We start from the raw sequence: 14,300 nt of genomic DNA on the forward strand, positions 1-14,300 counted from the left end.
CCACTCTGGAAAACAGTGTAGAGGCTCCTCAGAAAATTAAAAATAGACCTACCCTATGACCCAGCAATAGCACTGCTAGGAATTTACCCAAGGGATACAGGAGTACTGATGCATAGGGGCACTTGTACCCCAATGTTTATAGCAGCACTCTCAACAATAGTCAAATTATGGAAAGAGCCTAAATGTCCATCAACTGATGAATGGATAAAGAAATTGGGGTTTATATACACAATGGAGTACTATGTGGCAATGAGAAAGAATGAAATATGGCCCTTTGTAGCAACGTGGATGGAACTGGAGACTGTGATGCTGAGTGAAATAAGCCATACAGAGAAAGACAGATACCATATGTGTTCACTCTTATGTGGATCCTGAGAAACTTAATAGAAACCCATGGGGGAGGGGAAGGAAAAAAAAAAGTTAGAGTGGGAGAGAGCCAAAGCATAAGAGACTCTTAAAAACTGAGAACAAACTGAGGGTTGATGGGGGGTTGGAGGGAGGGGAGGGTGGGTGATGGGTATTGAGGAGGGCACCTGTTGGGATGAGCACTGGGTGTTGTATGGAAACCAATTTGACAATAAATTTCATATATTGAAAAATAAAAAAGAAATGGGGGTTCAAGAGAAGTGAAGAGACATTGCTAAGATCATACCTTTTTCTGATTCCAAAGCCCACTTCTACTGAGTCTCTCTGCACATGGCTAGTGTGGTCAGGGGTACAGACCGGAAGAAGCGAGACACTCGTGGCCCTGTGCTTGATGTTGCAAAGAGAGCTGGGCATGAGTAAACTCTTCTATAGGCAGACTGTGATGAGTCCATTCCAAAGATTATGGGAAATCAGAGGAAGCACAAGTTTAATTTTCCAGTCCCACCTTTCCCTCCCAGAATTGTCTTTTTTTTTTTTTTTCCCTTCCTTAGTGGTCAGTGACTGATTCTAAGACTTAACCCTCCCAGAGCCCCTGCCCCAGTCAAACCCTCCAGAATTCCCTTCAAGTAAAGAATGTTTTGAAAATGCAGCTATTAACATACTATCTTCGATGTTTAACCTGTTGCATTTTAAAGGGCTTAAACAGAGAGTTTCTTTGGGAATTTTTACCCGCTTACATTAACCACTTATGTTTACTATTTTCCCACAGCTTAATTTCTCTATTTTAATGTACGTCCCTCATGAGGCAGTTCAACTGTTGAAGAGGTTAGAACAAGCCTTTAAAAAAGTTTTTTTTAATGTTTATTTATTTTTGAGAGAGAGAGAGAGGGAGGGAGGGAGGGAGAGGGGCAGAGAGAGTGGGAGACACAATCCGAAGCAGGCTCCATACTCCAAGCTGTCAGCACAGAGCCCAACACTGGGCTTGAACCCACAGACTCATGGGTTTACAAATTTACAAATTCATGACCTGAGGCAAAGTCGGCCGCCTGCACAACCAATGGAGCCACCCAGCTGCTGCAGAGCAAGCCTTTTTTTTTGCTTTACTTTGTTCAGCGATTCCTTCTAAGCATGTATGAGCTCTACCATGGAGGAAATTGAGCCTGATTCTAATACCATCTGTAAAAACTTTACTTCCATAATTCTCCTCATTAACAGTAACATGTCACCAAAGTGGATTTTCTGGTAAATACAGTGAAGAATTTCTGCTGTTAAAAACAGGGCCTTTTCCATTAGGAGGGTTTTGTATGCCTGGCACTCAAAGTTTCTTGAGCTGCCTCTGGGGTCATGCGTTGGTGCCAGGACCTCAGATAGGGATTTGTGAGGACACGTGACACATTGTATCGATGTTCTAATATCCGGGCAGACACAGCCCTTCCGGCCTCACCGGTACAGGAAAGCAGGGCTCACACTCTGAAACTCAGCTAGCTTCCTGATTGACTCTGGACTCCCTGCAGAGCCCTAGCCTAGGATTGGAGGACCAAGAGTAGAATAGAAGCTGGTGTGGTCGTTGGTCTGGCTCAGGAAACGGAGGACGTGGTCAATTGTTTGATCTTTTTGAGTCCCAATTATGATTTAGAAAGCCAAAACCCAACTTGGAACTGAGCTCTGCTGATCTTCCCTAATTATGTCATTGTTAGATAACTGAGTTTTTCTTTGAGCTGAAGTGACATGTATAATAAGACATTAATTTCACTTCTCTTACTTTGTGATAATTTCCCCCAGGTTCCAGTATTGCGTAATCCATGAAGAAGGTACAGTTAACTTGTAAATTGAATTCAGTAGAGCAAATGATAGTGCGTGGGTTTTCTTTCTTTTCTTTTTTTTAACAACAAACACAACAAAATTATTTTAAGTGGTATAAAACTTGTTAAATGAATAGCAACATATGGGTGTGAATATAATAATTTTTAATTGACTTTAATATATCTTAAGCTAGTTAGTACTTTTTGATATTTAGATTAACCTTTCCTAAACATTTTATTGTCTGTTCAGAATGGAGATTGAGAATTCCAGACATTTTACTATTCCCCTGGGGTTCTTTTTTTAACCCTTTCTGCTCTAATCCCTATGGAATTACAGATGTTTAAAACCATTAAGGATTGTAGGGGAGCTTGGGTGGCTCAATTGGTTGAGGGTCCCACTCTTGATTTTGGCTCAGGTCATGATCCCAGGGTGGAGGGATTGAGCCCTATGTAGGGCTCCTCACTGAGCATGGAGTCTGCCTAAGATTCTCTTTCTCTCTCCCTCTCCCTCCCTTTCCTCCTTACCCGTACTCATGCCTCTCTCTAAAATAAAAATTAAAATAGTAAAGTGAAATAAAATAAAATAATAAAACAAAACCATTAAGAGTTGTGGACATCCTCCACCCTGATATACCAGCCACACTGGCATTGTCTGGGAGGAGGTGCCAGCCAGACTTGCTGAATTGTAATCTGGGTGAACCCCCCACCTGCTCTGCAGGGACTCTCCCCTTTACCTGTCTTCTTCCCACTTCTTTTCCTTAACCTGTAAAGAATCCTGCTCATCTAAAAAGAATATGAAAATGGGGGAATCTGAATGCCTGGCTTATCCTTCCAGTTCTTCTGTGGATCAGCTTTATGACCTAAGCAATTCACTTAATTCTTGACACATTAATCTCCTTAGCTGCAGTTAGGGAATCATTCTTAACCTTCTTCCGTTATGGGACCGTAGTGAGGAAAAACCGGAATAATCACATTTTTAAATGCTTTAAAAATAAAATATACTTGGCATAAGATACAGGAAACCTCTGACAAAGTGTAACATTTACAGGATTATTTGAAATTCTGACTACGAAGGCATATGTATGTTGCAACGCCACATTTTACTATGTTTTGTTAATCCTTAGTTATATTATTAGCAGTCAGTAATATGCTGTAAGGGTTTTTTCTTTCTTTCTTTTTTTTTTCTTTTTTCCTCAACAATCTCCTTGTTGCCCTAAAGAAAAGCCCAGACCCTCTCAAATGATGCTCAGCTGGGGGTCTGCACTCACACGGCCTCCCCCGCCTGGGTGGCTGCATCCGAGTAACCTTTTGCTGAGGTTTGGCCTCCAGATGTGACATGGGGCTCTGCAAGTCTCCAGCTGCGGCTCGGGGCTGCTGAGAGCGGCTGTGGGAAAGGGGTGGGGGCGAGGGGGCGTGGTCACTGCCCTGTAGAATCGCTGGTAATCCTTGCACCGCTGGCAGACGCTACGTCACGGTCTTTTATCTCTTCTGGCTCGCCCGGGTTTCATCATGTTGCCTAACAGCCCTCCTTTAAAAAAAGAAAAAAGGGAACCAGAATGGGGAGAGCCACCAGTTGAACTGTGTGAAAGAGGTTGACTTCACTGTCTTCTCTCCAGCTGCTGGTCCCTGAGACAAAGAAGTATTATTTGAAAGAAAATGAATATGCCGCGGCCGCTGCCCTGCACGGTCCTGAGCGTGAGGGGAGAGCAGTTGTTTTATCTGCGTGGCTCTCGCCAGTAGGGTGATGTCAGTCTGCTCCCCCTGGGCTGTGGTCAGGCAGGAGACCGTCCCACGTAGCCGAGAGGCTTTGGTGGGGGGTGGGAACCAAGGTGTGTTTTTTTTTTTTTTTTTTTTTTTATTTAGGTTCAAACATGATAAAAGGGATGGGGAAGCGAGTAGAACCTAAAGTCTTAAACACAGCGACGATTTAAATTGTGGAAGAGGGGGCGCCTGGGTGGCGCAGTCGGTTAAGCATCTGACTTCAGCCAGGTCACGATCTCGCGGTCCGTGAGTTCGAGCCCCGCGTCAGGCTCTGGGCTGATGACTCGGAGCCTGGAGCCTGTTTCCGATTCTGTGTCTCCCTCTCTCTGTGCCCCTCCCCCGTTCGTGCTCTGTCTCTCTCTGTCCCAAAAATAAATAAATAAATTTAAAAAACGTTGAAAAAAAATAAATTGTGGAAGAAAGGTTTTGAGTATGGAAGGCAATACAGATTTTTGTGGAAAATCTGCCCTTTTTAAGGGTAAGGGCAAGATAACTTTTTTTAGTACACTCATACCTTCCCCTTCTCCGTAAACACAAAGACACTGTCATTTCAGCCGTGTGCTGTTTGACTAATCTCCATAAAATGATAGTCAATACCATGATTTTCATGAATTCCTCGCGAAGCAGGCCACAGTCTTGAATGCAGTCACAAATCCTTGTGTGGCGATTGGCTCACAGAGCTGGTGAAGCGATGCGGTGACCGGGAGCTGAGGGACCCGGGTTCCAAAGCTGCCTCTGCTTTTCCCTGGAATCCCTTATGGTCACTGAACCAAATTAGTTGTCTCATCTCCATGTTGAAGAGCTTGGCCTTCATCATCCCGTTGTATGAGGGTCGAATCTGCATTAGATGATAGTTATTTCCAGTTTCAGCGTACTTAAAGTTTTCTTAGGGTATTTGAATACGTGAGTGAAACTTGAACACTGAGCATTGGAAGTCTCCTTGATTTTTAATCACATCCCCTTCAAGGATGAGGTAAATTAGTTAAGCATACATAGTGGAATCACTTTTTTCTTCTATTGTGTAAGGTGTGTCCTATAAAAGTTGAGTATTTCTTCATCGGCAGCTAAAGTATGACTTAACATTGGAAGATAGCCCTTACATAAAATGGAGGAGACATTTAGAGCAAAAGTTAAGCCATTAAGGTGGTATAATCAAATCACTTTATTTTACAAATGAAGAAACAGGCTAATGAGACCAGTGCTGTTTTGAAGGCCCTCCAGTTTGGTTCCATATTGTATCCAGTCTAAGACCAACCATTATTTCACGTCCCACTAAGAAAGAAACTGTCTCGCTTTTGAAAATATGCTAATTGAATGTAAGACAAACTTTAATCTCAGCTATATTAAAATGTAGCAAGTAAGGAGTCTTAGAATCTGTGCAGGATTCTGAAACTAGGCCACATGTCCCTGGGTCTTGTCCCCATGCCTTGCTTTCCCTCCACCGTATTCTGACTAGAAAGCAGAATTTTCTTCTGATATTTCACCAGAATCATTATATGGCACATCATAAAGCTAAGTGGTTTTCTTTATCTTTCTGTTCAACTCTTTTTTTTTCCCATTGAAATTAATAGATGCTGATTTTTATGAAATTTTGGGCCAAAAATCTTTGCTCATCTCCAGTTGGAAGACATATTTAAGGAATATTTTTGATCCCTATGTTAGAACTGCTACCAGGACTGAGAACAGCAGTTACGTAATCTTTGCATGTGTTGGGCATTTTCTTAGTAACCCATCCCTATATAAAGAGGCCAAATGCATTTTAAAAACTAAACTTCCTTTGTTACAATCATATATATATATATTTTTAAAGTTGACAATCCTAGTGAGACCAGCTTGAGAAACTTAAAACACTGAGTTCCTTGGATCTCCTTTCTCCTGTTTATTTCTGAAAAAGATACTTTTCTTTTTCAGTTACCAAATCATTGTGAAATTTAGAATATACGCTAATTCAAGCGCAAAAAGTCTTTTACACCTCAGATTAAGTTCCTTTTGTTGTGTATTCTTTCCTTCCCTGCATGTGGTCAGAGTCTGTTAGGTCATTTGCTTTTTCACAGCACTTGCCCTCAGCATGCAAGGGGAGCTCACACACGGTCTGATTAAAAGCTGAGCTGGACCTTAATAGAACCCTTGGTGAAGGGTTCCCTTGGTGAATCCAAGTGCCTACCTGACCTGTTTTTGCTTAAATTAATAGTTTTTTAAAAAATTACCCAACTTTAACATTGTAGAGAGCTGTAGCTATAATAACACAAGGTTTATTTTCATTCCAGGAAAAATTAATGGATGCTTGTTCTCACTGAACAGTTCAGTGTGAAAAACTTGAGATAGGAAAGGAACTAATGATACTGGAGTCTTTTGTCATCTACTTATAAATATTTTTTTATTTTTTAGTGGTGAGGGTAACAGCTTTAGTAGAGATATTCACATACCAATACAATTCACCCATTTAGCATATACAGCCCATTGGTTTTGAGTATATTCACAGATTGTGCAACTTTCACCACAATCCATTTTAGAGCATTTTTTAAAATGTCTATTTATTTTTGAGAGAGAGTGGGCAGGGGGGCAGCGAGAGGGAGACACAGAATCTGAAGCGCAGGCTCCAGGCTCTGAGCTGTCAGGACAGCTGGGTGCGGGACTTGAACCCACGAATCGTGAGATCATAACCTGAGCTGAAGTGGATGCTTAACCCACTGAGCCACCCAGCCTCTGCCCCCCCCCCCCCAATCCATGTTAGAACATTTTCATCACTCCCAAAAGAGCTTAACCAACTGAGCCTTCCCTGCCCCGCGCCATCCATGTTAGAACATTTTCATCACTCCCAAAAGAAACCCTCCACTCCCTGGCAGTCACTTCCCATTGCTCCTCCTTGCAGCCTCCAGCCCTAATCTATTTTTTGTGTCTTTAATTTGCCTATTCTGGACATTTCATGTAAATGGAATCAGTAGCAGCCCTTTGTGTCTGGCTGCCTTCACTGAACGTACTGTTTTCTAGGTTCATCCATGTTGCAGCATGAATCCGTACTTCATTGCTTTTTATGGCTGAATAATGTTCCATCTTCTGGATATACATGTTTTCTGTACCCACTTGTCAGTTGGGGGACATTTGGGTTTTTGGCTATTATGAATAATGCTGTGAACATTCATGTATAAGTGTTTATATGAACATATGTTTTAATTTCTCCTGGTTGTATGCCTCCAAGTGAAATTGCTGGGTCATGCGGTAACTCGATGTTTAACCATTTGGGGAACTGCCCAAAATTGTTTTCCATGGCAGTCGCACCATTTTGTGTTCATACCAGCAGTGCACAAAGGTTCCAAATGCCCCACGTTCTTGTCAACACTTGTTCCTTTCTGTCTTCTGATGAGCCCTCCTGGTGTGTGTATAGTGGTGTCTCATTGTGGTTTTTATTTGTGTTTGATTTGTGATGGCTAATGATAGCCATCTTTCTTTGAGGTGATAGATATCTTTCTTTGAGAAATGTCTATTTAGGTCTTTTCCTATTTTTATTTTTTAATTTTTTTAATGTTTATTTATTTTTGAGACATAGAGCATAAGTGGGGGAGGGGCAGAGAGAGAGGGAGACACAGAATCCCAAGCAGGCTCCAGGCTCTGAGCTGTCAGGACAGAGCCTGACGCAGGGCTTGAACTCATCAACTGCGAGATCATGACCCGAGCCAGAGTCGAATGCTCAACTGACTGAGCCACCCTGGTGCCCCATAGATCTTTTCCTATTTTTAAATTGAGTTCTTTTTATTGCTGAGTTCTGAGAGTTTTTTTTTTTAATAATCTTAACTAAAACTTTTAATATTCTTTATTCTCACAACTTTGATCTGTAACATATCCTATAACTCTCTCACCTCGGCACCCCATTGCCATGCCTCATTTATTCATTCAGTCAATGTTTACCATCCATTTAGTATGTGGAAGGTATTGTGCTCTGCATTCTTGAGTATATGAAATGAATTAAATGTCTCCTGCTTCAAGGAGCATAAAACAAGGTAGGAAGGGAAGTATCATAGGGATAAATTTCTATGGGTATTCAGAAGAAGAGATGACTTTATTTTTATTTTGGAGAGAGAGGTGTGTGTGTGTGTGTGTGCATGCACACACGTGTACACATGAGAGCCAGGGAGGGGCAGAGAGAGAGAGAGAGAGAGAGAGAGAGAATCTTAAGCAAGGTCCTTGCTCAACATGGAGCCCGACTTGAGGCTTGATCCCACAACCCTGGGATCATGACCTGAGCTGAAATGAAGAGCTGAATGCTCAACCCAAGAGAGATAGCTTTAAGATTGAGGAGTCAAGGAAGACAGTCTGCAGGAGGAGGCATTTTAAGTGGCCTTTGCCTGATATGTAGGATTTAAGTGTAAGAAGAAGATTGGAGGAAGAAGCCCTGGGGTTAGAGAGTGAGGTCTTTGTGCTGTGGTGTCCAGTCTAGTTTAACCTCTAGGGCTGACATTTCAGAGTTCACAAAGGGGGATACTAGGAGCAAAGGCCGGGAGGGTCATGGGACCACTTGTTGGTTATAAATGGAGAAGCAGCCTGCAGGGTATCTCATCAGTGACCTTCAAGTCCCCGCCGTTTGGGGTTACAGTGGGTTGAGCTAGCCAGAACACTGCTGTGGAAGACTGAGTTTACAGAAATGTGTAGGAGCACGGGGGTGGGGGTGAGTAAAATCGGCAGAGCCGTGTTTCTGGCTTGGAGACAGACAAGTGCTTTAGAGGACACAGAGGTCTTGGGGCGCCTGGGTGGCTCAGTCGGTTGGGCATCCGACTTCGGCTCAGGTCACGATCTCACAGTCTGTGAGTTCGAGCCCCGCGTCGGGCTCTGGGCTGATGTCTCAGAGCCTGGAGCCTGCTTCCGATTCTGTCTCTCCTTCTCTCTCTGCCCCCCCCCCCCCCCATTCATGCTCTGTCTCTCTCTGTCTCAAAAATAAATAAAAACGTTAAAAAAAAATTTAGAGGACACAGAGGTCTGTAGTGAAGAAATTTGTGTGAACTTTGTTTAATCTTGTGGTTTCCAAGTTGAGTTGACTATGGGTTCGCTTTTTAGTTTTTTAAACCTATGGCACCTGAGACACACACTGTGCCTTTTGCTGCCTTGGTTTGGTGTTAAACAAGGAGTAATCGCTTAGTAAATGTTGGCTGGTTCGTACTTGATCCATTACAGGGCTGTGGATCAGAGTTGGGTCGCTAATTCGGAGGGCTGCAGGAGAGTTAGGTGTTAGATAGTCCAGCCCCTTGTTGGAGGCAGGACTTCGAGGGGAAGCGTGTGCCCATATTCTCCCGGTTCTAAATAAAGTGACAGTGTCCTGCCAGTGTCTTGACTCTCAGACTATGTGTTCTCCTTGATTTTACTAAAATTATTTTAACCTTCCTTTGCCACTTATACAATAATAGTAGCAAATCCTACTTTATGATAAAAGGAGTTGGACTAGTGTCCTTGAGTGGGGGCCTAAAAATGAATGAAGGTGTCTCACTGACCAGACCTGTTTCTGCACTTCTAACTGTGGATTCCTTCCCTTATACCCTCAGTTCCTCTGCTGTAAGCCACATGTGGGCCTTGCACAGCATTTACAAGGAGATGTCATTCTGATAGGCCGAGGGCACGGGTTCTTGTTTGCACTAAGCCTGTTAACCCTGCGTAGTTCCCTGCATGTCTGGGCACACAGTTTTCTCTGTCCATTGAGGCAATCCAAGTGTACAAGGCCCCTCCTAGCACTAACAGCATGCATGTCCCCATTGTCTCTAGGGAGTTTGGTATAGCTTCATCACAGCCCCTCAGGGGGAAGAACCACCCGTGGTTCCTCTGTGGGTCCTTTACCCTCCAGGTTAGAAATCCCAGTTTTCAAGGGATTCCTGTAGACTTTCTTCTCTCTGTGTCAGACACCAGCGATTTCGGTCTTAAAGATAAGCGGGGCATTCGTTGGATGAATGTAGACTGCCAACAAACACAAACAAGCTTATGTTAAGATGGAAATTGGGGAGCAGAGTGGGAACGTTGTTCTTACTGCAAGAGTTTTGCTTTTTGCTTAGCAGTGTATTCTAGTGTTGTGATGAGTGACTTTTTTTGGGGGGGGGATTTGAATTTGTTGCTGTGGTGGTAGGTTTCCATGGCAACTGCTGTTGTTCCACATCTGGCATCTGATAAAATGGTTCCCAAAGCCCAGGGGTCCACACAGAGCTGGACTACTCCTCCCCACAGAACCTGCCAAGGATGTGGAGAAACACAGGGTGGCAGGCATGGTGGCTCTCTGTGCCATGTTGAGGAGACTTGATTTGCAATTGCTGAGTTCCTGGGGGTTGTCATCAGGGCTGCTCCAAAAGTTAGCTGGGCTACTGACGTTTTACATTGGAAATTCCCCTTCCCTTTCTGTGGAGGAGGAGGGTACAAGAGAGGGGGGTGTATTTGGAAAGAATATTTTCTGATTTATCACAGTATAAATATTAGTTAGCATGGCTTTTTTGTTTGCTTTGTAAAATTTTTTATTTTTTTTATTTTAGAGAGTGAGCGAGCACAAGTCGGGGGGGAGAGAGGCAGAGGGGAAGAGGGAGAGAGAGAATCTTAAGCAGGCTCCACACTTAGTGCAGAGCCTGATGTGGGGCTCAGTCTCAACAACCCTGGGATCATGATCTGAGCCAAAATCAAGAGTTGGATGCTCAACCAACCGAGCCACCCAGGCTCCCCTGTTTGCCTGCTCCTTTCAATCAAAAATTCATAAATAGGAAGTAGAGGACAAACAAAATCCTGCTGAATGTCTGAATGTGGCAGGGAAGACTATGGCCTCTTTTTAGCTATTTCTTTAAAATGGAAAGTTCCAGTTTGCTTTGGGGCCAAAATCCCTAAAAGAAATCCTGCCTGGAGGTGTGTTATGGGGTCACTGTATATTTGCTAGTTTATATCTTGCTGACTCAATTGGCAAAAGTTTTATTTTTCCTGGTAAACATTCAGGAGGTTTTTCCCTCACTCCTTTCCCTAACAAAATCATATTTGTCATATGTGTGTGAAGCAAATGACTGTTAAGCCTGTGCACACATCTGTGATGATATGAAAATTAGTGGTGGCAAACAAAGGTTTCCTGTCTTAGGTACCACAAGGTTTCAGATGAAGTTGACTTTATCCTAATATTTCTCTCAAATTGTGACCGAGTGGAAACAAAATTGGTCAGGCCTTAGAGACCAATAAGAATAGCACAACAAAAGGGTTATTATTTGTGAAAATCTTAGGTCCCCCCCCTCACCCATATGACTTAGAAAACTTGAAATTTTCTCTTCAAGTAATTATTACTCTTGTTTATAAACATTAGAAGATATAAAACCTTTACTATAATAAAGGGTCATGCTTATTTTAGTTAATAATGAAGCACAGAGTTACTGCCTGCTGCAAAGCCTTTGTAATTACAGGAATGAAAAACAAGATTTGGAGTCAGGTCACAATGTGATTTCTAATTTGAGTGTTCAGCTTTGAAAATGTGTGAGAACTGCACCTGTGCAGGTCAAATCCTATGCAGGAACTTTGTGCTGATAATAGCCAAAATATATTTAATGTGCCATTTTTAGTGTTCTGTAAGAACGAAATGTTTTTTTTTCATTAAACAATGTGTTTTTATTTCTTTTAACTTTTGGGGCAAATATGTGAATTATGAACCTATAAATTTTCCTCATTCTTAAAAAAAAATAACATACCAAAAATGTAATAAAAATGTAACAGGCAAGAAAAGTGAGTTTCTACTCAGGTTCTAATGAAGCCTGTGTTAGGTCATTCTCTTACAGGTACGGGGTTGAAAAGACCTTTATTGTTTTAAATTAACTTTTGAGATGGTTTGTGGTCAATACTTTTACTGTTCTGTTACTTTGTTACTTTTAATTTTAAACTCTACCCTAAAGAGTTATTGAAGAAATGGTCATTATGTGACATGATGGAGGGGTTAGCAATATATAAGTGTATCAAATCAACACGTTGTACACCTTAAACTGGCAGTGTTGTATGTCAGTTACATCTCAGTAAAGCTGGGAGAGGGGAATGAGTTATTGTGTAGAAAACCACATTTATGTAAAATGCCTTGTGCTTGGCAGCTAACCTTGCACTCAGGCCGTGTTCTGAGAATGGCAGGCAGCCTGTCATGTGCCAAAACTTTCCACGGGAGTCTTTTTGCAAGGGGTGGGCGGGGAAGCGGGGTGCTGTGGTGGGGCGTTTTTTCTGCTCATTGATGACGACGACCTCTCTCTTTGCGTAGGTGAAGCTGCTCTCAGGGGAGAACCCAGGATGCAGACCCTCCCTGTGGCATCTGCCCTCACCAGTCACCGCACAGGCCCCCCACCCATCAGTCCCAGCAAGAGGAAGTTCAGCCTGGAGCAAGGGGACGATGGCCTGGACTGTGAAAACGACCATGCTTCCAAGATGAGTCGCATCTTCAACCCCCATCTGTAAGTTCCCTCTTTCTGAAGCGAGGGTCTTCTGGGGTTGGCTTCCGTGCGTTCTGTGCTGGGGCCATGTTTCTCTGGCAACTTTGTGCCAGCTGTGAAGTGACAGATGAGCGATGCTTACCTGCCAGGCAGGAGATGAACCGATTGTAACCACTTGTGGAGAGGTGACCTCTTCTTTCCTTCCTCCTGACCCTGTGTGTGTGCTCCCACGGATGTTAGCTTTCTCCTCCGGCATCTTGGGGGTGGTTGACTGAAGACTGCCTTGTCTGGCCTGTACCGATGATGGTTGTTAGGAGAATCAATCTTTGGTGAATGTCTTATGGGCCGGGAAATGGAAGGAAAGGTTAGCGCCTAGACAGGCTTATGTAACATGTTTTGCTTGGGAGTCTAGAATTGTATGTGAAAAAGTACGGTAGTCCCCCCTCATCTGCGGGGTATATGTTCCAAGACTCCCCGTGAATGCCTGATATGCAGACAGTACCATACCCTGCATATGCTCTGTTTTTTCCTAGACATACATATCTATGAGCAAGTTTAATTGATAAATTAGGCACAGTAAGAGATTGGTGACAGTCACTAATAATGGAACCGTAAGCTGTAATAAAAGTTGTGTGAGTGTGCTCTCTCTCTCTCAGAATATCTATTGCACAGTACTCACCCTTCTTCTTGTGATGATGTGAGATGCTAAATGAACGAGACGCGGTAAGGTGAATGACGTAGGCATTGGGAGGTCGTGTTAAGCTGCTGTTGACTTCTTGACAGTATATGTATTAATTCTCACCTTGTGTGCTCACGGTAAAAACGTAAGACCTTCCTAAGGTGGGAAAGATGGCTTTTTGTGTTTGTGATAACGTGCTGCTCATCACTTCTGGCATGTGAGCCTGTTGTAGCTGTTTGAGCACCAGTCCTCCGTCAGCCACCATCACTGTTTATGATCATCACATAAGCTGCTTCAACTCTCTGGGCCTCAGTTTCCTGACTTGTAACACAGAGGGGTTGAAATGAAAGTTCTCTGAATGTGTGCAGCGTGACCACATTCACATTAGGAAAACAGCTATGCTTCTGTGCGCCTTGTTGTGGGTTCCTCTTTGCCCTTTCTTCTTACTACGCATGCCCCACAAAGGGGGTCGAATGCTTTTTTCACATGTTTTCAGGACTTGGAGACACCAGCCAGCTGCCCGGAGAGTCTGCTCTGGCAACTGTGTAGCCGTTAGGCGTTATCAGAGTGTGGGAGCTTGTCAGAGGGGGTGGTAGGCCTGATTATTAGAAGGCGTAGCTTTGTATATCCAGGTAAAAAGATCCTCCTCGTCCCCCGCCTTCCCTGGGTGTGAATTAATGTTACATAATTATTCAAAATGCTTGGCTTCCCAAGTTCTGATTTCTGAGGATGCTGCTGTTTCTGGCAGGAACATGAGTGCTCAGAGAGTTCCTGTTTTCTCATTGGAGGAGACCTTGGGCAGTGAGAGGTAGCCGATAAGGCCAGCAGCCCTCTGCTGCCTCAGCGCCAGCAGCCCTGGGCATTCCATGCATTCCATCCCGCTTGGACTGTTGTGTTCAGTCATAAGACACACTGACAGAGGTATTTATCCTCAAATAAATCACTGTAGTGTTAGTCAGAGGCTGAGCTGCAGTCTGGAGCCCTGGAATTTGCTACAATCAGGAATCCAGAGACAAGGCACTCACTGCAAAACAATGAGCTCTCCCAGATAGGGAGAGGCTGGTCATTTAGGTCCTGGGTGCTCAACTGTTCCTTCTTTTGTTACGAGGAATTTCTTCTTCTCCTTTTCCTCTTTCCTAAAACCCAAATAGACATTTGGGGTTTTTTTTTGTTTGTTTTTGTTTTTGTTTTTGGACGGAAAGGGGAAGTGGCCCTGAAACGGTATATATTGTGAGCAAACATGCCTTGGTTTAAATTTCAATTTCTGCCACTTCCTTGGACCGTCACTTA

General features: G+C 43.3%; 1 protein-coding gene across 3 annotated transcripts in view; it reads left to right on the forward strand.

The window, feature by feature from the left end:
* Positions 1–14,300, forward strand: part of VGLL4 (vestigial like family member 4) — a 166,590-nt gene that overhangs the window by 112,566 nt on the left and 39,724 nt on the right. For all 3 annotated transcript variants that reach the window (XM_053218941.1, XM_027042657.2, XM_027042656.2), the window contains one exon: positions 12,163–12,352. In XM_053218941.1, coding sequence (XP_053074916.1) covers positions 12,163–12,352 — 190 coding nt within the window. The remainder of the gene's footprint in view (positions 1–12,162; positions 12,353–14,300) is intronic.

The sequence above is a fragment of the Acinonyx jubatus genome, chromosome A2 (assembly GCF_027475565.1).
Source record: "Acinonyx jubatus isolate Ajub_Pintada_27869175 chromosome A2, VMU_Ajub_asm_v1.0, whole genome shotgun sequence".
Lineage (NCBI taxonomy): Eukaryota > Metazoa > Chordata > Mammalia > Carnivora > Felidae > Acinonyx > Acinonyx jubatus.